Raw genomic sequence first — 27,415 nt, 5'->3', positions numbered from 1 at the left:
GTGGGTGAAATGTGGCCCGACAGGTCTGATGGGAGGCTCAGGGAAAGAGAGAGAGAGAGAGAGACGCAGTCAGCCAGGTAGAGTCAGGTGCTGTCTACAGTCTGGGCTGGGACAGTGTCATAGTTCTATACAGTAGCAGAGCAGTAGGGATTGTGTGGAGCTGGGCTGTAGTCTAGCCCCTGACTGACTGACTGGCACTCAACAGGAATACCAGGCCGTGTTCATCAACTGGAAAATTAATTCTACATAACACTGAAGAGAGAAACTTGTCAGAGTAGATCTTTCTTCCCCTCCCCTCTTGTTCATTCACTCTCTAGTCTTTCTCGCATTGGCTGGAGCTGGGGGCTGTGTGAGTTTGTACAGTAGTCTAGAAAGAGAGTGAGAGGAAGAGAGGGAGGGAGAGAGGAAAAGAGATAACAGGGGAGTGGACAGAGGCCAGGGGAGACATGCTACGCTACAGCTCACCAGGATCGGTCACCACCACCGAGGACAGTCCAGAGCAGCCCAGTGAGGTAAGGAGCCCCAGAGGGCCACTCTGTTCCAGGATAGAACCCAAACATCACTCATTCGCCTGTCAGATGAGTAGCATGGCGTGTTGGTTTGTGTAAGTCAGTGTGTTTGTAGACTATCTGGTGTTTGTTTGCTTTTGTCTCCGCTCCCCCCACTCCCCGTTCACTTTTCTCTCTCAATCTGTTTTCCTCACGTCTGGCTGCTCAAGGCTAGTTTTCGTAGCATGTCTACATCACAACTAATCATTCTCACTCTTTGAGTGTTGCCGGTATGTTGAAATTTTGCATGTGGCTCAGGGATATGTGTATCTGTTTGAGCTTGTAATGAGAGCAGAGTATCTGGGAGGCAGGGCTGTCATGTTTATTTGATCAGCCCAGAGCGCCTAGCAGACAGCGTCTTTAAACTGCCAATAAAAGCCATTCTCACAGCTAATGAAGTGACACCAAAGGATTTATAGCCAACATAAAAGCCAACATGGAGTTGGATTAATCCTTATGATGATTACAGTGTCATGTTTCACTCTCAACCAAGAGATTACTTTAGCAATTACAGTATGTTAATCAGCTCCTAGGGCACCTTGGTTCTAAAGGGATGTGTTGTACTTGTAAACAAGATAGTGCTAGCTTGAAGTGGTATAAGGCATATTGATGCTGTTACCTCATTGCAGTTAAATTTGCATCATTTTTGTTTGTGGTTTCACAGTCTATAATTATAAATACTGATGGTGACCTGTTGTATTTGGACCCCATCAGAAACATTCCACTGCTTATTGTAACAGAACAATCAGGCTCATTAGAACACAAATGTTGTGTCTCACATGCTAGATCACATTATATATGAACCAATCCATTTTTATGTCATAAAGAGTGACACTGGGGAACACAACACATTTTAGTTTTCATCCAACTATGACATTGATTACTGATGCATGAGCTTGAACTGAGTGACGTTGACATTTTCTTTTTATGTCGGTGTGTGTTTCTGTCTGTTTTTGAATCCCCCAGAGGAGGATCCGGCGACTCAGACTAACTCTTCATACAGGAGACAATGGACAGAATGAGACCAAGAAACCAACCTCAGACATAGTGAGTCTCAAAACGCACACCCAGTCAGCCACACAGCCAGTCAGCCTCACACACCCAGTCAGCGTCACATGTCTTCATCTTCACCACCCTATGGAGCCTGGATTTATCTTTTCTCTCTCTCCCCTTCCTTCATCGTCGCTTCCTCAACCTGTAGTCTGTGTGCTCTGCCTCTCTCCCTTTCCTATTCACAGCCCTCTCTATCCCTCAAACACACTCAAGTCAGGTGGGAATTGTGAAGTAGGAACCAGCTTTGATGCAGTTCTAGAAACATTCCATGGACTGTAGCGTTCGGGGCGGCAGGTAGCCTAGTGGTTAGAGTGTTGGACTAGTAACCGGAAGGTTGCAAGATTGAATCCCTGAGCTGACAAGGTAAAAATCTATTGTTCTGCCCCTGAACAAGGCAGTTAACCCACTGTTCCTAGGCCGTCATTGAAAATAAGAATGTTCTTAACTGACTTGCCTAGTGAAATAAAGGTTAAAAAGAAATGTCTACACAATACAGAGACGGGGGAAAGGTGGAACCACTGAGATTTACTGCTGCTATATTATCTGGGCTGTTGGTTATGCAATTGTATTCACACAGGGATGTGTACAGTACATACTGTAACGAGTGCACTGAGAGTCGGGAAGCAAGTTCAGGGAGTGAGTGTTTTAACAACGCACAGACATGAAAACAGAGTCAATAACACCTGAGGAAAGAACCAAGGGGAGTGACAGATATAGGGAAGATAATCAAGGAGGTGATGGAGTCCAGGTGAGTGTCATGGGGCGCAGGGGCGCAAGACGATGGTGACAGGTGTGCGGGATAATCAGCAGCCTGATGACCTAGAGGCCGGAGAGGGAGTATACGTGACACATACACAGCTGTGTCTGGTTTTCACAGTACTCTGCACAAAGTTAGGAGCTGCGTGTCCCTTTTCATCTACAGTAGAACTCTCTTCAGCATGCACAAGTCTAGCTGACAACAGGATTACACAGAACCCGCATACTGTTGTCTGTTTTCAGATGCCGTATATCATATATAATGTACACGACACATGATGGCATCATACTGTAACATTTTATTGGTCGTCTTATACAAATGTTTAGCCAATAAACTATCACTAAACAATCACGGAACTCTTTTTAATTACATGGTACCTACTTAGTACACATGGGTAGCCTACGTCATAATAAAGGCAGACATGTTGTTTGCCAGAGGTGGTTTGCCGTTTTGCTCTGTTTGTGTTGAGAAGCTGTGGTCTGGCAAAGTTACATCAGCTAGTTTGTAATGTAAGTGTTTGACAGCACACAGTGTGCTGCTTAGAATCACATTGAGGTTAGGGGAAGTATGATTCGGTCGCTCCTCCACAGAGACTGAGATAGTGACAGAAAGCAAAGAGATAGGTCCATGCTGTTCTTTGTACCTTGTACACTGTTTCTCTAACCTGCCTCACCCCTTTACCATCACAGTTCAGCTGATAGCAGCGTGACTAATGGTGTAATCTGAAGGTGTTTCCCTTCAGGAACCTGTGCATGTTTACAGCATTACTACTGATGAAAGACGACAGCCAGGTCAGGGTTGAACAATGAGCAGCACAGAGAAGAACAACGTTGGGCCCTAGTTAATTAGGACCCTGAGTTTTTCCTGGTCTAGTTATGTGGTCTGGAAATACTCAGGGCCCTGCTGATGACACTTCACATCTGTGCCAGTCGTATGAGGGCCATGCCACTCTGCCACGGCCAGCTGTGCGCTTCAGTCTGCAATGTGGTATCAGTCTGTGCTGAAGCTAGGCCTACTTAACGAGCCACCCAGCGCTAACAAGAGCAGCGCTCTGGAGCGGCCAGGACATATCGCACATTACATTAATAATTATCCCAGCCCATTAACTTCAGAGGCCTTTACAGATTGAACATAAACAGAGGATTAGTATGTAAGGAGGCACAGTGGGAAAGGAGAGAAGGATGTTCAAAGTTTCAATGCCCTGGCTGAGGGAAGGAGCTTCTCACCCAAGATTTGACGGTACACGGCCCCATCCATCGTCCCTTTGATGCGGTGAAGTTGTCCTGTCCCCTTAGCAGAAAAACATCCCCAAAGCATAATGTTTCCACCTCCATGTTTGACGGTGGGGATGGTGTTCTTGGGGTCATAGGCAGCATTCCTCCTCCTCCAAACACGGCGAGTTAAGTTGATGCCAAAGAGCTCCATTTTGGTCTCATCTGACCACAACACTTTCACCAGTTGTCCTCTGAGTCATTCAGATGTTCATTGGCAAACTTCAGACGGGCATGTATATGTGCTTTCTTGAGCAGGGGGACCTTGCTGGCGCTGCAGGATTTCAGTCCTTCATGGCGTAATGTGTTACCAATTGTTTTCTTGGTGACTATGGTCCCAGCTGCCTTGAGATCATTGACAAGATCCTCCCGTGTAGTTCTGGGCTGATTCTTCACCATTCTCATGATCATTGCAACTCCACGAGGTGAGATCTTGCATGGAACCCCAGGCCAAGGGAGATTGACAGTTCTTTGTGTTTCTTCCATTTGCGAATAATCGCACCAACTGTTGTCACCTTCTCACCAAGCTGCTTGGCGATGGTCTTGTAGCCCATTCCAGCCTTGTGTAGGTCTACAAGCTTGTCACTGACATCCTTGGAGAGCTCTTTGGTCTTGGCCATGGTGGAGAGTTTGGAATCTGATTGATTGCTCTGTGGACAGGTGTCTTTTATACAGGTAACGAGCTGAGATTAGGAGCACTCCCTTTAAGAGTGTGGTCCTAATCTCAGCTCGTTACCTGTATAAAAGACACCTGGGAGCCAGAAATCTTTCTGATTGAGAGGGGGTCAAATACTTATTTCCCTCATTAAAATGCAAATCAATTTATAACATTTTTGACATGCGGTTTTCTGGATTTTTTGTTTGTTTTTTCTGTCTCTCACTGTTCAAATAAACCTACCATTAAAAATATAAAGTAATCATTTCTTTGTCAGTGGGCAAACGTACAAAATCAGCAGGGGATCAAATACTTTTCCCCCTCACTGTAGATGTTATCTTCAGAGGAATTGAAAATATAGGTAATTATAGGTAACACTCCCATATTGTGCACATATTCTTGGTTTGTTAGTCATTTGGAAGTGAAACCTGGGTAGCAAGAGACAAAAAGACAGTGGTGTCACAAAGAGATGGCGAGAACGAAGAAAGAAAACACATATGACAAGATAGTTAAGTGAAGGAGGGAGGAAACATCTTACGTTTAAGTCAGAGATATTATGTTTCGGAAAAGGACAATGAAGAAAGTGGTGATCTACCATGAAATTAAAAAGGGCGTGTCCTGTAACCCGACACTCCGTGGGAGACAGGCTTATCAGTGACTCTGACCTGGATGTGGTGTAATGCATCTGCTCCATGTGAACTGCATGGAACTGTGGCACCGAGGTGCTAGACTGAAAGTTTACATGCCTGCAATGTAAGACCCCCACTGACACAATGGGCTTGAGTCAATGGATGGTGTTTTTGAAGTTAAGGCATTTTAATCAAATGGGTTACATTAGTAAATCTTTTAAATTCTACATGACATGTACTGTAAGTTCCACATACAGTTGAAGTCTGAAGTTTACATACACCTTAGCCAAATACATTTAAACTCAATTTTTCACAATTCATGACATTTAATCTTAATAAAAATTCCCTGTCTTAGGTCAGTTAGGATCACCACTTTATTTTAAGAATGTGAAATAACAGAACAATAGATTTATTTCAGCTTTTATTTCTTTCATCACATTCCCAGTGGGTCAGAAGTTTACATGCACTCAATGCGTATTTGGCAGCATTGCCTTGAAATTGTTTAACTTGGGTCAAATGTTTTGGGTAGCCTTCCACAAGCTTCCCACAATAAGTTGGGTGAATTTTGGCCCTTTCCTCCTGACAGAGCTGCTGTAACTGAGTCAGGCTTGTAGGCCTCCTTGCTTGCACACCAGGGGCGGAAATCCCGGGGGGGACGGGATTTCCTGGAAAAAATATGATTTGTCCCCCCAATATATCACTGAAACATAACTATGTAATTGATATAATATTAATAATACGCAATGAAAGCAATTGTGCTGATTATAGACACTTAATAGCGCGTTTTTAAGTTTCAAAAGATTGTGACCCCCCCACCCTTTGCCTCACAATGGTTTGATCCACTGCCAGTTCCTTAGCTTGCTAGGTAACAGAGAGGTCGTATCTACTGTCTGAAAGGCACTCAATGTACGTAACTGACATGAAGTTAATCCAGTCAATCGCGCACACACACTAGCTGAATATGCAGAGCTAGCGCGCAAATATTAACTATTAAGCTAGCTAGTACCTATTCCATTTATGTGGCGTCGTCAAAGATGGAATCTTTGCTATCGTCAATTTATTCCAAGATCAGCATGCAGATGATGTAAGTTAGTGCTTCAAAGTCCCTGTGATAAGGTTAGCGATAAACTGAAATCCAAACTGAACAGAACTACACTCTCTTCTACCATTGTCTTAAATATATTTAATGGTCTCGTTGCAAAAGCTAAATTGTCGCAAGGGAACTTTTATTTATTTATTTTATTTCACCTTTATTTAACCCGGGTAGCAAAGATTATAGCAAACACCACTGAAACTGAATTGGTGCTCGCTAGCTTTGCAAATTCAGCTATTGTTGGAAGTCAGCCAATATGAAACAAACTATTAAAATTACAAAAGGTTGCAGCATATGTTGTGTAAATGGCGAACTCATACAGCTGTCAACTCTTGTCATTTTAATCCGTTTCACATTTGCTAGCTACCTTTTAGATCGAAGCCCAAATAGAATGATTGAAGATGATAGAAGCCCATCTCCTACTGTAAATAACCTACACACTGTGTGTGTAGCCAGCCAGCCAGCCAGGTAGAAAAATAAAAGACGGACATCAGAGTATTTTTCAATACACCAAAATGCATATTAAGAACCCTAGTAGCCTAATATCTCAAAGACTAGTTGATAAAATGTTCATAAGAAAGAAATGAAATTCTAATGGAAATGTTTCACAATGATGTCATTAGGCAGAGCAGGCAACAGATGGCACACAGACAGCAGAGTTGGGGACAGATATGCAGGGACAGACTGGCAGAGACAGGGAGTCTCAGGTAAGTTTGTTGAGTCTTTGTTTGGCAACATTATGAAAGGTTCTACATTTTTTTGACTTGTAAAATAGGAACATAATTGGAAAATGCCATGGATACCCCCACTCTCAACTTAAACTGGTGACTGAACTAAGATTTGTTAAAGGCAATGGTATTGCTGTTGTGATTAGTTGTGTAGTTTTGGGTACCGGTAGTTAGGAGTACGGCAAACACCTTATTTCTTTGGTTCCTCAATATACATTTACCATATTACAATGTAGGCTATGTGTTACAGCACTACTTTTGGTGTCCCCCTCAGGAATTGCTCTTGAGAAAATGTCATGTAATTGTCCCCTCCAAAGTTGATATCAGATTTTCGCCCCTGTCGCACCGCTTTTTCAGTTCTTCCCACAAATTTTCTATGGGATTGAGGTCAAGCCTTTGTGATGGCCACTCCAATACCTTGACTTCGTTGTCCTTAAGCCATTTTACCACAACTTTGGAAGTATGCTTGTATCATTGTCCATTTGGAAGACCCATTTGCAACCAAGATTTAACTTCCTGACCTATGTCTTGAGATGTTGCTTCAATATAGCTACATAATTGTCCTGCCTCATGATGCCATCTATTTTGTGAAGTGCACCAGTCCCTCCTGCAGCAAAGCACCTCCCCCAACATGATGCCGCCACCCACATGCTTCACAGTTGGGATGGTGTTCTTCAGCTTGCAAGCCTCCCCCTTTTTCCTCCAAACAAAACAATGGTCATTATGGCCAAACAGTTCTATTTCTGTTTCATCAGACCAGAGGACATTTCTCCAAAAAAGTACGATCTTTGTCCCCATGTGCAGTTACAAACCGTAGTCTGGCTTTTTTATGGCGGTTTTGGAGCAGTGACTTCTTCCTTGCTGAGCGGCCTTCAGGTTATGTCGATATAGGACTCGTTTTACTGTGGATATAGATACTTTTGTACCTGTTTCCTCCAGCATCTTCACAAGGTCCTTTGCTGTTGTTCTGGGATTGATTTGCACTTTTCGCACCAAAGTACGTTCATCTCTAGGAAACAGAAGGCTTCTCTTTCATGAGCGGTATGACGCTTTTGCCATGATGTCAAGCAAAGAGGCACTGAGTTTGAAGGCAGACCTTGAAATACATCCACAGGTACACCTCCAATTGACTCAAATGACGTCAATTAGCCTATCAGAAGATTCTAAAGCCATGACATCATTTTCTGGAATTTTCCAAGCTGTTTAAAGGCACAGTCAACTTAGTGTATGTAAACTTCTGACCCACTGGAATTGTGATACAGTGAATTATAAGTGAAATAAATCTGTCTGTAAACGATTGTTGGAAAAACGACTTATGTCATGCACAAAGTAGATGTCCTAACCGACTTGCCAGAACTACAGTTTTTTAACAAGAAATTTGTGGAGTGGTTGAAAAACAGTTCTAATGACTCCAACCTAAGTGTATGTAAACTTCCAACTTCAACTGTACATGTCCTAAGGAAAGGAAAAAAGCTCAGGGCACAAAGCAGTGTTACAGAGGTATATAGCACAGTGGAGTCTTTCATTATTCAAGCAATTTTGATACACAGCCAAGCTTAGATAGCGTTATGTCAATTAAAGTAGTGAATAGTACACTCTTTGAAAAAAAGGTGCTATCTAGAACGTTAAATTATTATTTAGCTGTCCCAATAGGAGAACCCTTTGAAGAACCCTTTTTGGTTCCAGGTAGAATCCTTTTGGTTCCTGGTAGAACCCTTTTGGGTTCCATGTAAAACCCTTTCCACAGAGGGTTCTGTATGGAACCCAAGAGTTCTACCTGGAAACAAAAAGGGTTCATCCTGTGGGGACAGCCGAAGAACCCTTTTGGAACCATTTTTGTCTAAGAGTGTAGAAGCAAATATTGCCCATTGCTTTCGATTTTGAGTTCTTCAGACTAGGCCTCTCTCATCTGGTTTTCCATTAATACATAACACTGTCAGTTCAGTAAGGGTCAAATTCCTTTGGCAGGACATTAAAACAATTTTCACAGCCCCTTATCTGACTGGATAGAAGAAGAAAAATCTGTTTCTGTTGCAGCTTCAGCTTCAAAGAATCCAGGACAAAACTGGAATAAATGCTCCCTCTGCAAACATGCTGAAACACCTATATTGTAATATTTAAAACGCAATAGAGGCTGACATATTGAGTTCTTTCAGAGGGTGTGTACAGCACTGGCCATAAAACATAATGCCGGCCATTCTTCTCTCCCATCTGTTGGAATTCACATTGCCTATTTGGAGCCCCTCATAATTTCTCGTCAGCCTGCTCTCTCTGTGGATTATCTGGTGTGGAAATGTGAAGCAACGTCCAGCTCAGGAGGCCATGAAACAACAGTGGCGTCATTGTTCCCCATCTCTTATCTCTGCTGGATGTGCGAAGGACACATTCTCTCTCTGGCTTGATGGGCTGCAGAGTAGATGTCTTGGCTGAAGTTCCTCTGAGCTAATATTTATTTGGGATGGAAGCTCCTATTTTCTCTTCTTAGAAACAGGAGCTTTTTATACAGTACCAGTAAAAAGTTTGGACACACCTACTCATTCCAGGGTTTTTCTTTATTTGTACTATTTTCTACATTGTAATAACACCTATGGAATCATGTAGTAACCAAAAAAGTGTTAAACGAATCAAAATATATTTGAGATTTGAGATTCTTCAAAGTAGCCAACCGTTGCCTTGATGACAGCTTTGCACACTCTTGGCATTCTCTCAACCAGCTTCATGAGGTAGTCAACTGCATTTCAATTAACAGGTGTGCCTTCTTAAAAGTTAATTTGTGGAATTTATTTCCTTCTTAATGCATTTGAGCCAATCAGTTGTGTTGTGACAAGGTAGGGGTGGTATACAGAAGATAGCCCTATTTGGTAAAAGACCAAGTCCATATTATGGCAAGAACAGCTCAAATAAGCAAAGAGAAACGAAAGTCTGTCATTACTTTAAGACATGAAGGTCAGTCAATCCGGAACATTTCAAGAACTTTGAACGTTTCTTCAAGTGCAGTCGCAAAAACAATCAAGCGCTATGATGAAACTGGCTCTCATGAGGACCGCCAAAGGAAATGAAGACCCAGAGTTACCGCTGCTGCAGATGTTAAGTTCATTAGAGTTAACTGAACCTTAGATTGCAACCCAAATAAATGCTTCACAGAGTTTAAGTAACAGACACATCTCAACATCAACTGTTCAGACGAGACTGCGTGAATCAGGCCTTCATGGTTGAATTGCTGCAAAGAAACCATTACTAAAGGTGAACGGATGATCTCCGCATGTGTGGTTCCCACCGTGAAGCATGGAGGAGGAGGTGTGATGGTGTGGGGCTGCTTTGCTGGTGACACTGACAGTGATTTATTTAGAATTCAAGGCTCACTTAACTTTTGAGGCTAGTAGGATGATAGCGTCCCACCCACCGTGCACACTATTCAACAGCCAGTGAAAAATCAGAGCGCCAATTTCGAAAACAACAAAATGTCATAATTCAAATTTCTCAAACATACAACTATTTTACACCATTTTATAGATAAACATCTCCTTAATCCAACCATGTTGTCCGATTTCAAAAAGGCTTTATGGCGAAAGCATAAAGTTAGATTATGTTAGGACAGTACATAGACAAAAAATTACACACAGCCATTTTCAATGCAAGGACAAGTGTCACCAAAAGCAGAAAACCAGCTACAATTATGCACTAACCTTTGACAATCTTCATCAGATGACACTCCTAGGACATTATGTTAGACAATACATGCGTTCATATTTATATCCAAAAACAGCATTTTACATTGGCGCGTGACGTTAAGAAAATGTATTTCCCCCAAAACTGCAGGTGAATCAGCAAAACAATTTACAAAAATACTCATTATAAACGTTGATAAAATATTAAACTGTTATTCAAAGAATTATAGATTAACATCTCCTGAATGCAACTGCATTGACAGATTTCAAAATAACTATACTGGGAAAGCACACTTTGCAATAATCTGAGTACAGCGCTCAGAAAAATACATCAGGCAATTACAGATACCCGCCATTTTGGAGTCATCTAAATGCATAAATAGCATTAGAAATATTCCCTTACCTTTAATAATCTTCATCAGAAGGCACTTCCAGGAATCCCAGGTCCAAAATAAATGTTGTTTTGTTCGATAGAGTTCATAATTTATGTCCAAATAACTCCATGTTGTTTGCCCGTTCAGTAAGCTACTCAAAATGTAGGACGAGCGATGAAAATGTCACGACGAAAAGTTAAAAAAATATATATTTACGTTTGTTCAAACATGTCAAACGTTGTATAGCATCTATCTTTAGGGCCATTTTAATGTGAAACTTCAGTAATATTCCAACCTGACCATTCCAGTGTCTTGAAAAACGTTTTGGAACACAGCTACCTCTCACGTGAAGGCGCACCAATGAACTGATGTCCTTCCCTCGGTCACCAAATTCCCAGCCTTCTTGTTCAGTCTCTGTTCATCATAGACACCTCAAACAACTTTCTAAAGACTGTTTGACATCTAGTGGAATCCTTAGGAAGTGCAAAATCAACCCTAACTCACTGTGTGTTCGATTGGCAATGACTTGAAAAAACTACAGGCACCAGATTTTCATTTCCTGGTTGTATTTTTCTCAGGTTTTTGCCTGCCATATGAGTTCTGTTATACTCAGTTTTAGAAACTTCAGAGTGTTTTCTATCCAAATCTACTAATAATATGCATATTCTAGTTTCTGGGCCAGAGTAGTAACCTGTTTAAATTGGGTATGTTTTTCTTCCGGCTGTGAAAATACTGCCCCCTAGCCCAGACAGGTTAACCAGCGATATGCCATCCCATCTGGTTTGCGCTTAGTGGGACTATCATTTGTTTTTCAACAGGACAATGACCCCAAACACACCTCCAGGCTGTATAAGGGCTATTTGACCAAGAAGGAGAGTGATGGAGTGCTGCATCAGATGACCTGTCCTTCACAATCACCCGACCTCAACCCAATTGAGATGGTTTGGGATGAGTTGGACCGCAGAGTGAAGGAAAAGCAGCCAACAAGTGCTCAGCATATGTGGGAACTCCTTCAAGACTGTTCGAAAAATATTCCTCATGAAGCTGGTTGAGAGAATACCAAGAGTGTGCAAAGCTGTCATCAAGGCAAAGGGTGGATACTTTGAAAATCAAAAATATATTGTTTAACACTTTTTTGGTTACTACATGATTCCATATGTGTTATTTCATAGTTTTGATGTCTTCACTATTATTTTACAATGTAGAAAATTGTAAAAATAAAGAAAAACCCTTGAATGAGTAAGCGTGTCCAAACTTTTGATTGGTACTGTATATCAATTACCATCCTGTGTTGTTGATGTCTGTCATTAAGTGCAGAAACTAGGCTTCTCCTAGCTCTTTCCCCACAAAGCATTGCGGTAGTCCAAACCATTCTTTAAAAAAAAATGTATGGGTTAAGACTAAGATGTGGTTTAGAAATGAGTATAATGACTATTCCCAGTGATCAAAACTACAGTAGACTATGTTCAACGAAGATGGTAATCTGTCATCAACAGTTTGATGAGAACAGGTACATGATCCATGCATTTAATCTCTACCCTTAGCCCATATCATTATCTGAAAGAGGGGAATGCATTGTGTACATTGAAGCATATCATTTGCAAACAGAATATTACAAGCATTCAGTAATAATCAGGTTACGGGGTTGTGAAATATCTCCAGACATTGTGAACACACAGTTCATTTGTTTCTTTTGTCTTCTCAGCAAGAGGAGAGGGTTGTCAACGGAACATGGAAGAAGAAGAACACACTCATCCAGCGAGAGAGGCCAGCTGGCAGTGAGTTACCTGTACAGGTAAACTACCACAACCACAACATAAAAAGCTATCATGGTTTCCTACATAGAGGCTTTTGAAAGGGAAAGTTACAGAATGTTATGGTGAGAATATGGGAAGTAACTTCCTGAATTTGTGGTCAACTCTGCTATTGGCGTGTGAAACACAAATATGCAAGCTATGCACTGTATATAAACAAGAACATTTAGAACCTTTTGTACTATCCTTGATATAACCTATCCTCAGATAATTCCAAGTATTGATTTCTGTGTATGTTAAACAAATGTTGTCGATGTGTAGTATTGGGTACAACCCTCTGCCTCTGGTAGAAACAGAGGTCATATGGACCTGTGTGCACAACCTGGTCTCAGAGCATTTTGTATTATTCTGTACGTGAATTTCAGTCTCTCAATTTTTGTATGATATGTTGTGTTTCGTATGGTATGTATTAATTTGGGGATATCCATCACCCACTTCAAATTACAATTTATATTATATGTTACGAATTTTCAAAACCTACAATATGTTAGGAATTTACTAAATGTATGATATGTTACGAATTCTAGCTAGGTGGCTAACGTTACCTAGCTAGCTAATGTTAGTTAGGCTGGGGTTAGGGTTGGGGTTAGGGTTAAGTTTAGGAGTTAGGTTAAAGGGTTAAGGTTAGGGTTATAGGAATGATTAGCTGAAAGGGTTAAGGTTAGGGTTAGTGGAAGGGTTAGCTAAAAGAGCTAAAGGGAAGGGTTAGCCAACATGCTAAGTAGTTGCAAAGTAGCTAAAAAGTAGTAAGTAGTTGAAAGGTTGCTAATTAGCTAAAATGCTAAAGTTGTCCGTAATGAGATTTGAACTCGCAATCTTTGGATTGCTCGACATTCGCGTTAGACGCCCACCCACAATACTTTTGTTTTTGCCTTAAGTAACTATCTGACTTATGTAACCATACCAAACGTAACATATCATACGACTTTGAGTGTCCCGAATTTATCGTCAAAGGCAAACAGAATCACCTTCCATGGTTTATACTGGAGTCTGTGGCATAGTAGGGCAGGCCATTGTTTTGGCTCCACTATTGTTGAATAATGTAGGGTAGATAACGGACTCAAATGTGGGCTGGCTGCCTGTCTGATCATAACAATGGAAACATATTGCTTCTTCACACAGTAAGACTTATTTATTGTGAAATTGATAAGATACTGTATCTGTGTCACCCCGTGGATTCCTCTCATACTGTATGTTACTGTAAGATAACATAAAGGTGCTAGAGCCACTTCCTGATACTGCTGAGCTACAAAGGACCTGTGTCAGTGTGCACCTGTGCTCCTTGAGAGCCCTGTTGGAGAGGAACAATAGCAGGGAGACAGCAGGAGCTCATGTACTGGGTTGCAGAAACATGACACCCTCACTACACCCTGTTTCCATCCCTGCTTCCCAACCTCCAGATTCAAGTGCTCAGCAGCAATGCTCGAAATACCTGGGCATGCGCACATATGCAAAAGCACAAACACTCAGATAGAGGCGAACACACACACATCTACAGGCTGGTAGAAAGTCTGCCTAGATAGAAACCTGACCGGGTTGATCCTGTCTCCCTCAGCACCTCAGAGCAGCGACCAATGGGGAGCTAGAGACGTCGCTGCAGCGGCAGCACGGGCCCAAGGTGTACGGTGTGTTGCAGGGGACAGGCTCGGATAGACAGCAGGAAGTGATGGCGTGCGAGTTGTCTGTCAATCACCTGAGGGATGAGATGAGGTACATCAAGGAGGTGAGTGGAGATTGAGAAGATAACGATGAAGCTGATCCAAGTTAAGGAGTGTAAACAGAGCAGAGACCTATAGTACAGTACACCTGACAGGCCTGCAGGGTATCCAAGAGCTAACACCAGGATTCTGTAACATGGACAATATTATAGATTTGCTAATTAAGCAATAAGGATGGATTACTTCAATCGTGTGTTATCTCTGTGCTGCACAGGTGCGAGATTCCCTGGAGAAGGTCAGAGAGCGGATGTACGGCCAGTTTGGAGGAATGCAACATTCGATGCAGAAACTATCACAAGACATCAGGGTAAGACAATACACCAAGACACACATGACTAATAAGACAGCTAACAGCTTCTTATAAACACAAAATGGATACAAAATCTGAGAATTGGGTGTGCCATGTGTGTCTCTCCAGACTGCCAACTCCCAGAGGAAGACTCTGGAGAAAGAGGTGAGGGTTCGGACTGCAGCCATGGACAGCTTCGACCAGATGAACAGCTCCCTCATATCTTCCAACATCGACCTCCAGGTACAGGATCAACAACACTGTCAAACAGGCCTGTCACTGTCTCGTCACGGCCATCCCACTGGGCACCTACGTCAGTTCAATGTCTAGTTTTGATTTACATTTGTGAATTCAATGTGAAATCAACCAAAAATGTCACCCTGTGATTGGATTTAAGTTAAAAGTTGGGTGAAAAAAAGATGAAATTCCCGTACGTTGATGGCTTTTTGCAAATCCAATCAGTTTTCCACTTTGATTCAACATCATCACATATAATTTTTGGGTTGAAATCACGTGGAAACAACATTGATTGAACCAGTTTTTGCCCAGTGGGATGTCTCATAACCCCCCCATGGAAAGTCTTAATCCTCTTAAACAGAGATGTGCAGCACTATACTTCTTTCTTCTACTGATCTGTGGAGAGTGAAGGATATCCTGTCTGGTTCATTATACATGTTTGTTTTATAAAGTAGCTCGAAGCTGTTAATCTTAGTTTCAGTGTATGAGTCAATCTTTCTGCTCATGATTGCTGCATGCAATAATGCCCATGGTTGGTATGAGGAATTAAAGAACTAGCTTCCTTTGCAGAAATCTCTACTAGAGAGCTGTCACAATCGTGTGGACTCCCGGGATGAGATGAAGAGCCTGAGAAGCTCCTTTCAGCAGGCCGAGGAGAGGCTGAAGGAGAGGGAGAAGCAGCTAGAACTTGCCCAAGCTGAGAACCACACACTCAAACTGAAGGTAGAGTACTACTATAAACACAGCACACCAGCACCACACAGTGGATGGCACAGTCCTGCTAAGCGTTTGCTTTTTGTTTGTGGGGCACAGTTTACTCTAGTCATTAGTGATCACAGGATACATCATCCTCACCCTGAACGAATGCCATGAAGTAGCAACGGTCATCACAATTGTTAAAAGGTTATAAAAACAATTCCAATAAATGCAAAAGTTGGACACTGGATGAAGATACTCAAAACTCTTTGAATTTTTAAAATCAATTCGATGGATGGTTTAGTCTAGTGGTTAGGATTCAGTGCTCTTACCGCAATGGCCTGGGTTCAATTCCTGGTCAGGGAACACACTATTTGGCTCCTGAGTGGCACAGCGGTCTAAGGCACTGCATCTCAGTGCAGGAGGCGTCACTACAGTCCCTGGTTTGATTCCAGACTGTATCTCATCTGGCCGTGATTGGGAGTCCCATAGGGCGGCACACAATTGGTCCAGCGTCGTCCGAGTAGGCCGTCATTGTAAATGAGAATTTGTTCTTAACTGACTTGCCTAGTTAAATAAAAAATTAAATAAAAAAAAAACACAAATAATGAATGTTCAGGGATTTTGGTGGGAATTCAGGCATTACATTTGTCAGATTTGCAGTTATATATATACATTTTCTAATGGTATCAGTTTTTTGTGTGTGCTAAATAAAGACAATTATATGGGCTTCATTTGTGTAAATACACTGTGTGTATTTGCATATATAAATGTACTTATTAACTGGGTGGTTCGAGCCCTGAATGGTGATTGGCTGACAGCCGTGGTATATCAGACCATATATGCTATATATATATATATATATATATCCCACCATAACAAAATAAACATATTAATAAAAGCAATCCCATTAAACTACATAGAGGTCCTCAATCAATAATTTAAACTGCCTGAGTGGCACCAGCACATGTAACTGCAGTGAACTCTGCAGACTGTTCCACAAATTAGGGGCAAAAAAACAAAATGCAGATTTTACCAAATCTGTGGAGACTGAAGAAATCTCTACTGTTATCCATTCCTGAGAACGGGTTTGGTAAGTTATGATACTTAACTTAATTAATGAAGTTACATATGAAGGGAGTTTCTGTAATATTGCTTTGTAAATAAATACGAGAATGCAGCTCTCTTCTTACAGACGGAGAGGTCCATCCCACATTTTTATAGACTACAATGATGACTCCTAAAATTGTCTCCTGTGATAAAATCTATTGCGGAATGGATCCCTGCATCCAAGGGTTTCAAAACAGAGGTTGCTGCATGCTGCATGCACAATTTTATTTTACCTTTATTTAACTAGGCAAGTCAGTTAAGAACAAATTCTTATTTTCAATGATGGCCTAGGAACATGGGTTAACTGCCTTGTTCAGGGGCAGAATGACAGATTTCTACCTTGTCAGCTCGGGGATTCGAACTTGCAACCTTGCAACCACTAGGCTATGCTGCTATGCTGCCACCCTCAATACTGAGGCATGATTTATTTCAATGTAAAAAAACTATCTTGGATCTTAGCTTCTTAGTCAGATTTTCTATATGCGTTACGAAGGACAACTTGTCATCAATCCAGACACCCAGGTACTTATATTGAGAAACAAGCTCAATTTGGGCCCCATTTGTAGCGCAAATATGCAAGTCCTCAGGGTCAACATTTTGTGACCTAGAGAACAGCATGAGCTTGGTTTTACTTGTATTTAACACTAATTTAAGATCTGTAAGTGATTTCTGAATTGAATCATTGCCATGCTGAAGTTCACGAATGGCTTGCTGCACCGAGGTGGCACAGGAATACAAAACTGTGTCATCTGCATAGAGATGAATGTTACAAGTATTAACAGTGTGTCATTAATATACAAGGTGAACAATAATGGACCCAAAATCAAACCCTGAGGAACACCTTTTTGAATCTCAAGAAATTCAGAATTAACCCCATCTGTCAAGCTGGCCTGAGTTCTGTCGCTAAGATAATTCTGAAACCATAAACAGGCTGTATATCCCAGGCCTATTCTTGATAACTTCTTCCGCAAAACAGAATGACCAACAGTGTTGAATGCCTTTGACAGGTCAATAAACAAGGCAGCACAGCTATTTTTAGCATCCAAGGCATTGACAAGATCATTAACAACTAGTGTGGCTGCTGTGGTAGTACCATGCCAGCCCTAAACCCTGATTGGTTTATATTAAAAATACAATTATCACATAAAAAGGAACAAAGTTGTACATTAACCAAGGATTCAAGAATCTTTGCTAAACAAGGCAGTTTTGAATCCCCACCCTTATGGAGTGGCAGCACATATGCGGATTTCCATGCTTTTGGAATACTTCCTGATAACAATGTTAAATAAAACATGTGGGCTACTGAGCCAGAAATAAAGGGAGATGCACACTTAAGCAGACCAGGCTCCAAATGATTAGCCACTGTGGATTTTTTGTTGTATAATGTTAGCATAGCATCCAGGACTTCTTTATCAGTGAATTTCTGAAAAGAAAACTCCTGACCAGCATTTTCTGTATCAGTCAATAGATTTTCCCCATCAACATCCAAACTACTCTTTTCAAGAGCTGGTTTTGAAATGCATTTAAATATATAGTCTGCAGAGATAAATGGTGATTAAATGCATTAATGATATAAATGTTGTCAGTAATAGGGCCAGAATCTAAATTAATTTATTGGAGGACTTATTAGCTTTCCAAAATGTAGCTGGGTTCCCTGTGCATTCAGATACTGTATTAACATAATAATCAGCTTTGGGTTTTTTTTAACTAGTTTTACACACAATTTCTCAATCCGCTGAAAGACTGCCAGTCTGGGCCGAGTCTGTGAATCTAGTTTTGGCCCAGGCAGCGTCTCTGTTGTGTATGACTTCAGATAGCTCTGGACTGAACCAGGGGCAAGACCAATTTTTAATTCTCCGTTTTTTAAAGGAAGCATGTTTCTCTACAATTCGATTGAAAACATTTCAGAAGTGGCGTTGTTGAATACTCGTATATGATTGGCTTGAAGGGCATTATAGAACGTGCATTATATTCGGATAACGCATAGTATATCACCGTGGTAAAATTCAATGGCTATAGTTCATTCTTACATGTTCTATGTTTGAGCTGGTTTTGATGGTTTGGTTAGCTAAACCAAAGATTTGTATAACGTATCTTATTGTTATATCTGGGTCTAAACGAACACGTTTGTTTTGTTTGATTACCAAGGCAACTACTGTAGCTATCGAGTAAACGTGCTAGCTACAGTGGATGTTGAACACATTTCTAGCGGCAAATGAGTTACGTATACAAGGGATAATCAATTTGGGGCTCTATGCATTCTCTGGAAAATAATGCATAATGCAACATTAAAATGAATGAAATGAAAATCAAATGATGAAATGTATGTATTCACTACTGTAAGTCGCTCTGGATAAGAGCGTCTGCTAAATGACTAAAATGTAAATGTAAAAATGTAACTCTGTGGGAGGTCCTAGAGTGGTGGAACACACCTTCCACTTCTTTCATTATTTTCCATAGAACACATCGCCCCTTGTTGATTATTCCCTTGCATAGGGGGATGGAACAGGGCTGCAACCACCAAAAACTTGCTCTGTCTAGGTCTACCTGCAGTTACCTGCGCTGTCTAGACTGCCTAATTAATGACTGTTATTGTCACGTTCTGCTGCATAATTCAACAAGTGTGTCAATAGCCTCGAATTAAAAATCCATACGCGTTCCTTGTTTGCGATATCAGACATATCACTATAATCCGAGTGTTCATTTAAAAAAATTGCTTTCATTTCAGCGCATCTAACTGTATTAAATTAATAATTTTTCCAATTCCACAAAAAATGAACAGCCATCAAAATAAAGTTATCTTTCTTCTCTTTCTTTTGATGTAAAGTACAGAGGATGCGTTAAAATCCACGACAAAGCTTGAATGCAGCTGCATGGTCATCCTGTCGTCTGCATTGGCCATGTAGCATTTAGGGTGATACGGATTCTGCAGCAGTCAGGCCATTCATACTTCTTGCGCTTCACAGAGCAGCGCAGAGCTGTTGTGAAGGAAGTTGTCGAGGAAGTGAGTTTGTGTTTATACAGGACCTCCCGCCCTCACCTACCGTCAACCAATCATGTCAATGCGGACTCCGAGCCATAGACCCCTTTCTGTTTTTGCGAACATTGCCGCACGAGGACGATGCGCGCAACTTGAACAAGAGGGAGTTCTTATAGAACGCCAACAAAAAAAGCCTATATTTACATGTTGCTAATGAGTGCATTTCACACTACCTTTGGATTATAATTGGATTTTAAAGCTCGTATGTATGTCCTGCTTAATGTAATGTTTGTGTCATCATCGCAAATCAACTGCATTATACTTAAAACACTTTTTGGCTAGCTTTTGCTACAGCATATAAAGTATTGTAATGACCGTTACAGTATCATTCCAGCTAACAACTGCCGCATCCAAAATAGTTATTTTGAAAAGATCAAAACCAAATATAATCTTAGCGTCTGCTCAAGTAAGAATCAAAACATAACTGTAAGCGTATGAAAACCCCCAACAGTTATTTTGTTTAGAATTAATACATATCTAAATCTAGGCTATGTTGAATGGGCGCAGATGGTGATGGCTTTCTTACTGCCGCCAAGAGTCGCGTGACGTCCGTGTGTAGTATCCTGGCCAAACCCTCCCCTAACCCAGACGACTCCGACCTTGGGACTCCCAATCACGACAGGTTGTGATACAGCCCAGGGTTGAACCAGGGTCTGTAGTTACACCTCTAGCACTGCGATGCAGTGCCTTAGACTGCTGTGCCACTCGGGAGCATTGCGTCTATAAGGAGCCCTCGGCATTCTATGGAAACATGTGTAGAACTGCATTATATTTGTTGTAAAATTGCAAAATCTCTCCGACCCTATAGCAAAATGTGAAAAACTGCAGTAAACTTGCTTAAAAACGGCAACATTTTCTGTACGCCCCATTGCAAAATGTGTAGAATTGCATGAAATTAACTCTAAAACGTAAAAATGTTCTCTCCACTGTCAAGAGGGGGGCTGCTAAAATGTTTTGCTTGCAATGTGGTGGGAGGCAGTGTATGCACATGTGGGTATGCGGCCCCTTATAATGAGTTTAGATTTTTTGTGGCCACACCCCCATCAAAGGTGACCATCCCTGCATTATATGATTGATATCTCTCTGTGGCTTACTCCGTTCTTTTCATTTACCTCTCTACTTCAGTCTCAGAATGCTCTGCTTGATTTCACACACTTCAGGTTCTGGTTATTTCATTCAATGTTCGATTGTGACTCCCCTGATCCTTTGACTGATTGGCCTTCTCTGACCTGCTTTGTCCTCTCTGACCACTGAACTTCAATTCTGTGATGATGAATGACAGGTCATTGACATACAGTTCAAGCTCAAAGAACCAGTCCTCCAGATTTGAACTATTAACATTCATGCTGGACTCACTAGAAAAATACAGAAACAACAGACATTTCTACATGAATTTTCTTTAGCAGGTTTTTGAATCGTCACATTGTTGTATGAAATTGACCGATAGATGTGTGCTTGTATTGTCCAGGTGGAGTCGTCTCAGGAGGCCAACAGCCATGCAGTGCAGGAGGTGACAGCGAGGCTACAGAGACAGTATGAGGAGAGGCTTCAGGAGGAGCAGAGGAAACACAGAGAGGAGATAGAGAAGCTACAGGTACTGCTGAGTCTCCTTCTGATATCACTTCGCGCAAGCCACTGCCTGAAGAGAAAGGGCGGTGATCGATTAATCATGCGAAAACCAAGGCCGGTGATGTTTTCACCATCTTACATATTAATGAAAAGTGTATATGTAAACCACAGAAGGCTGCTGATGGGGGAACAGCTCATAATTATGTCCTTAATGGAGCAAATGGAAGGGAAACCATGTGTTTGATACCATTCCACTGATTCCGCTCCAGCCATTACCATGATCCCGTTCTCTCCAATTAAGGTGCCACCAACCTCATGTGATGTAAACAGTATGAAAGGTTTCAGTTTCACTCTGCTCATACAAGTGGTAGGAGTCTCCCTCTAGTGGTACAAGTAACTCACTATGGTACTGTTAAATGTAGAGTAGCCTAATTTCCAAGTGTTGATATGATAATGAGCCCAGATTAAATTGTATGTTCTCTGCCTTAAAGCTTTTAATATATTTTGTTTAACATCAATGTTTTTCAACTAGGCCCAAATTGACGAGTATATTAGGCGATTAGAGGAGGCAGAGAAGAATGCTAAGATTGCGGAGGCCAAGATCGCTGAAAGGGACCAGAGGATCAGTGAGGTGGAGCGCCTGCTGGACAGTATGGGACAGGTAAGACCCAGAATAACGCATGCAATAATGCATGCAACATTATCTTTATATCTATAGAATTTAGGTGTAATATGTCAAGTCCTTTGGGCAAGAATACTATAATAATATGTCTTTTTTTCAGGAAAAGGGCCATCTTCAGAAGAAACTGCAGGAATGTGAACAGCGTCTACGCTTGATGGAGGTGACATACAAAACAGATGCAACTGTAGCAAAGAGGTACAAATGCCAAAACAAAAATGGCATTTTATATGTTCCATCCCATTGAAATTATATCCTGAAGTGATAACACTATAATTCATTATTACAGTTCTCAAAAGTTGGAAGAGGAGGCAGGGGAGCTCCGTGAGAGAATCAAACACCTGAATGACATGGTGTTCTGTCAGCAGAGGAAGGTCAAAGGCATGATAGAGGAGGTGAATGACTAAGAAATGTCTCACTCTCTCTTACTCTCTCTCTCTCTCTCTCTGTCTCACTGTCAATGGAAACATGAGTACACTGACATATGAATGTTATACTGATATGCAAAGTTTGTTTCTTTTTTTCATCTTCAAAATGTAAAGGTTGAATCATTACGAGCTAAAGTGGCACAGAAGGACATGTTCATCTCAGAGCTTCTGGACAGAATTGCTATTGTGGAGTGTGAGGTAAGACTGGACTGCGACCACACTATGTACTGTCCACTTCCCGAACATTATGAATGTTGGTGTGGTTTTCAAAACTTTAACTTTATGGATGCATTCATGTCCAGCGTTCTCCTACGTTTTGGATCGTCAATCTGTGTGTTGTGCTTTGACATTACTCTACCTCTAAATTCAGTGTTGCACCTTTTGTGACATCATCTGTCTCTGTCTGGTCCACTTGAATTACATCACTTCCACCTCATTTGCATGATCTGACTTTGTTCCTTCCTCCTAGAATAATGAGTTAGAAGACAAGCTGAAGTATTTTATGTCTGTACAGAGTGCGCCAAGGGAAGTTGTGCAAACCAGAGAGATAGGAGTGGGCTGTGATCTGCTCCCCAGGTATGAACCACTGGTTCTACTATACACGTGGCTTCATTTCCTGTAGTTGGATTTCTCTTTTAAGTTTTTCATTCTGTTTTCTCATTTTACTTCCACAGACCTGAAATACAAGGGTATGAGATTGAAACTAATGTCCAACCTCCAGCAGCACATTACCAACCCAGACAAACCCCAATCCATCCCTCTTCTACAGAATACCTAGGACAGTCTAGGACATTCAGATCAGGTCTACCGCCACCCAGCAGACTGGAGTCTAGTTTACTGAGGTACACTCCTCCTGAGTACAGCAGGTATCTGTCAACCAACTCCTCAAGATCCTTTGGAACACTAACCAGTCCAACGCTGTCTACGTCTGGCCCTCTAAGCCCTGATCAGTCCAGTACAGAAGAGTCTGCCTCAGTTCCAATCACAGATAAAGCCTCAAGTCCAGAGACGGACATTTCAGCCCCATCCTGTTCTCGAGCAAGATCAAGCCCATCCAAAATCTACACACCTTTCATGAAACTTATGGAGATAACAGCAAAGATTAACATTGAGTAATCACATGAAGAAATACTTTTTATGAAAGCTATTCAGTATACTGTATAAGGGAATATGTTGCATATTGTGTAAATAGTCTACTGTTCTGTAAATAATACTTTAAAGTATTCAATTATGTTTGGTTTGGTTTACAGTGAATGTTCTTGTATGGTTTATGGAATTCTGAATTCACTATCATGTATAAAGGTTTATATTTATACTGTATCTTTTTCTAACATTTTTAGTTTGCTCTCTATAAATGAGATGCAATATTATTTTATTATTAGTCAAATTATGTACAAATATGTACAATTTAGATACGTTGTGCCTTTATTAACAGCTTAATCACTGATACTCCACAACGGTGATGATAATCGTTTGTTTTTTTATCTATTGGATAATATTTAACTATATCTGAAAAAACTGAAGAACTGTATTTCTACTGACTGCCATCCCTGAGCCACTAGTATAAGTAATTTGTCTACACTGCCAGGACTGTGTATATGAGAAGTTATGATAAGCATGATGTGCCTTTCTTGAATGATACACATCCAGTGCATACTAATGAAATCAGTGTATGTTTTATTATTATTATTATTTGACCCTGCTGGTCATCTATGAACATTTGAACATCATGACCATGTTCTGTTATAATCTCCACCCGGCACAGCCAGAAGAGGACTGGCCACCCCTCATAGCCTGGTTCCTCTCTAGGTTTCTTCCTAGGTTCTGGCCTTTCTAGGGAGCTTTTCCTAGCCACCGTGCTTCTACACCTGCATTGCTTGCTGTTTGGGGTTCTAGGCTGGGTTTCTGTACAGAACTTTGTGACATCAGCTGATGTGAGAAGGGCTTTATAAATACATTTGATTGGTTTGATTTTGAAAATGTGACATTGTGGTGTTTTTATAATCAGTCATGAAAATGGTCACAGTCCAGTGGCTGAAATTTTTCATTTTGTGAAGCTTTCAGGGAGGTTATGTGTAGCATCCAATTGTTTATATATATACACTAGATGACAATAGGGGACACTGTGTTGAAGCCACCATGACTCCATCTTGGCACTACGTTTAAAATAATATTTTTGGAACCTATAGAAATTCATTTATTAATGTTTACATTCGTTTTTGCCACAATTATTCTATTAGCGACACCGTAATGCATACTTTTAAATTATATTTTGTGAGCTAAACGTAAAACGTTCATCAATAATTTAATGTAGTTAGGCCGTGAATGGCCTCACACACCAGTACAGCAGGTGGCGGTGTATGCACCTAGAAGTTGGATGCGATCCGCCAACCAAATCTTAAAGCAGAAGAAGAAGAATATTGACGGTATCGTACTTCCGTACTACTTCCGGTGACAATGACAGCGCGCGAGCTACGTAGCTACCAAAATACAAGTTCTAGCTAACAGACAGCTGAATATGAAAGTATATTTTATTGAACAACAGAATCCCGTTAAGTGTAACGCTAATGGACTAACAAAGTAATGTTTTTATAGGGTAATTTGAGCTATTCGGTAAGCTTATTTGGCCTGGTTTTAGAGTAGTAGCTACTAGCTTGCTAACAATGTCCTCGTCATCGTGGGCAGCTCCATCAGAACGCCAGGGGCAAGTGGGGGATCTTAAAACCAAGAGCAAAGAAGAACTTGGTGAATTACTGTCACGCCAAGATAAATTATTATCTAACAAGTAAGTAACTCCATATCATTCATCTGACAGAAGTTAACTCAAATGGTTAGTCTCTACAACAACATTACATTCTTCTAGAAACTTCCAGCTGTTGTCTAGACAGTGGTGCCAGTTTTGGCGCTTGTGTGTATATTGCTATCCACCTGAATGTAGGCTAGCTAGCTGATGTTACTTGAACTAGGGAAATGCGTTTTACCCTGAACCTGACATTCCTTTGTTTTACTATCACTGCCAACTATATTTTCTTAAAGTTGAGCTGAAAGCAGCAGTAGTTAATTTTTCGTTATCTCTTGTTGACAGACTGATTTGATATGTTGTTATCAACAGGAGGTTCATACAGACCCTTCCAGACAAAGGGAAGAAGATCTCAGACTTTGCAGAGAGAATATGCCTTGCTCTTGCCCACAATGAAGAAGAGGAGAGGAAGCAGGATATGCTGTCATCTGTCAGGACAGAGCTGCAGTCTAAATACCAGCAGGCTTTGACACAAAGACAACGTGGTAGCCAGAATAAACCAGGAACTTCCCAACATAAGAGACAAGCTGGGGACACAGCTCCTGGAAATGTCCAAGAATTGGACGTCTCACCTCTGTCACCTAATGTTCAGGAGAGCAAAACAGTTGACACGCTGCAAGAAGACAGTGTGTCCAAAGTATCTGCTGCTGAAACCATGGAGATGGCCCAGGCTGGTGATGATGCAGGGGTCTCTCTTGACTCTGACAGGACAAAAGAGAGCGACCTAGCGGAGGCCTTGCAGAGGGTCACTCTGTCTGACCACTCAACTGGCTTGAGTGGATCCCTTAAAGACACATTCAACAGACCTGCTACTGGCAACCCCTTCCTTGGAAGGCAGCCACAGAAGAAACCACACTACATAGAAGTCCTGGAGAGGACTGAGAAGGACCCGGTTACGAGGAGACAGAAGTACAAGCCTAATCAGTAAGTCCACATTGTATGAAAGTATGAGAATACTGTATAGTTCAGTGATGCTGCCTTTAGTTATGGAGATGCACTAGTATTCTCACCTACTAACTCTTATATTAACTCTTCCTGTAATGTTTGCAGGTTTGCCCACAACACAGATGGCTCCCCGTCAGGGTCTCTGTCACCTAGCCAATCCCATGGAGGCTTATTACCATCACCGGTGCTCTCCGTTGAGGCCAGGAGGGAGCGAGACAGGAAGCACATTGATGACATCACTGCGGCCAGGCTCCCACTGCTCCACTACAGCCCTGCCCAGCTGCTGACACTGGAGCAGTCAGCTGACCTGCTACGCGAACAGACCAGGAAACACCAGGTGAGTGGCCCCTGGGTCTGTCTGACACATCACACCACAGAGCAACATTTTAAGGTCTGTCCAACAACACCAAAATGCTCACTGCTCAAGGTAACAGTTACCCCTCAGATTACATGAGGGAATGAAATGGGTTATAAGTGTTGAGGCAACGTCGACCTACCTATTCCATTATCACCACAAAAACACTGCTCATCTGAAGATGAACACTCCTATGCTACTTCCATTCATGGTATAGCATAGCAGCCTAATGCTTACTGCTACGCACTTGCTCATTTTTCAGGTTAATTACCCTTTCAATGTAAGCATCTCTCCTGTATTGTGTGTTTCCCTCAGGAGTTGCAGGCCAAGCTGGCAGCCCAGAAGCTGTCTGAGGGGCTGAGGTTCAGCACAGGGAGCTATGTTGTGGAAGGGGGCCTGCTGGGCGCCTACAGGGAGGTTCATGACGACGGAGCCCAGCTCTCCTCAGAGGAAGACTAATCCAGGGGGCCGCAGCAAGGAAACTCTGGTGACCCCTGACCTCTGAGACAACAGTCTCTGTGCCCTGCATCAGGACCTATGGAAGGAAGGGGATTGGCAAATCAAAGACGAGAGCCCTGCCTGAGGAGATGGAAAGGGTCATGGGCATCGGGTGGTTTTGAAGGCACAGTGGGTGTCCCTGTCTTGTCTATCCTGGGAGGTGAATTGTGTGGGTCTTGGTTCACCATCAATGATTCACTGAGTTGTCACCCAGTCAGCATCCTGTCCAGTTTATCAGAGCTGCCACAGAACCTTAGGCCTCCTGTTGGGTGAGGATGTTTTAGCCTCTTGCAGGGAGCATTAGGTATGCTATCTCACCATGTTGTCAGAGAGTAAAAGATCAGTTGTGTGATGAGGCTGCAACAGTATTGTTGACTCACTTGGTGGTTGCATTTCCAAAACACTGCAAAGTAATGACCGGTCTGCATGTGAGAAATATAAATAAATTATTTTTTGTATGA

The 27,415-nt window shown here is 41.7% G+C and overlaps 1 protein-coding gene across 1 annotated transcript; it reads left to right on the top strand.

Annotated features, from left to right (window-relative positions):
• On the top strand, positions 1-27,415 carry LOC106587321 (nuclear mitotic apparatus protein 1). Its single transcript, XM_045709120.1, has 18 exons — positions 1-512; positions 1,515-1,595; positions 12,482-12,571; positions 14,146-14,313; positions 14,523-14,615; positions 14,727-14,840; positions 15,405-15,557; positions 21,149-21,274; positions 21,782-21,910; positions 22,032-22,126; positions 22,218-22,323; positions 22,471-22,554; positions 22,826-22,932; positions 23,031-23,468; positions 24,956-25,141; positions 25,469-26,080; positions 26,207-26,438; positions 26,772-27,415. The coding sequence occupies exons 1-18, from the start codon at positions 447-449 to the stop codon at positions 26,913-26,915; spliced, it is 3,024 nt and encodes a 1,007-aa protein (XP_045565076.1). The 5' UTR covers positions 1-446; the 3' UTR covers positions 26,916-27,415.

The sequence above is a fragment of the Salmo salar genome, chromosome ssa26 (genome assembly GCF_905237065.1).
Source record: "Salmo salar chromosome ssa26, Ssal_v3.1, whole genome shotgun sequence".
NCBI classification, from domain to species: Eukaryota; Metazoa; Chordata; class Actinopteri; order Salmoniformes; family Salmonidae; genus Salmo; species Salmo salar.
The sequence above is the reverse complement of the archived record's forward strand: the minus strand, read 5'-3'. Positions and strand labels throughout refer to the sequence as shown.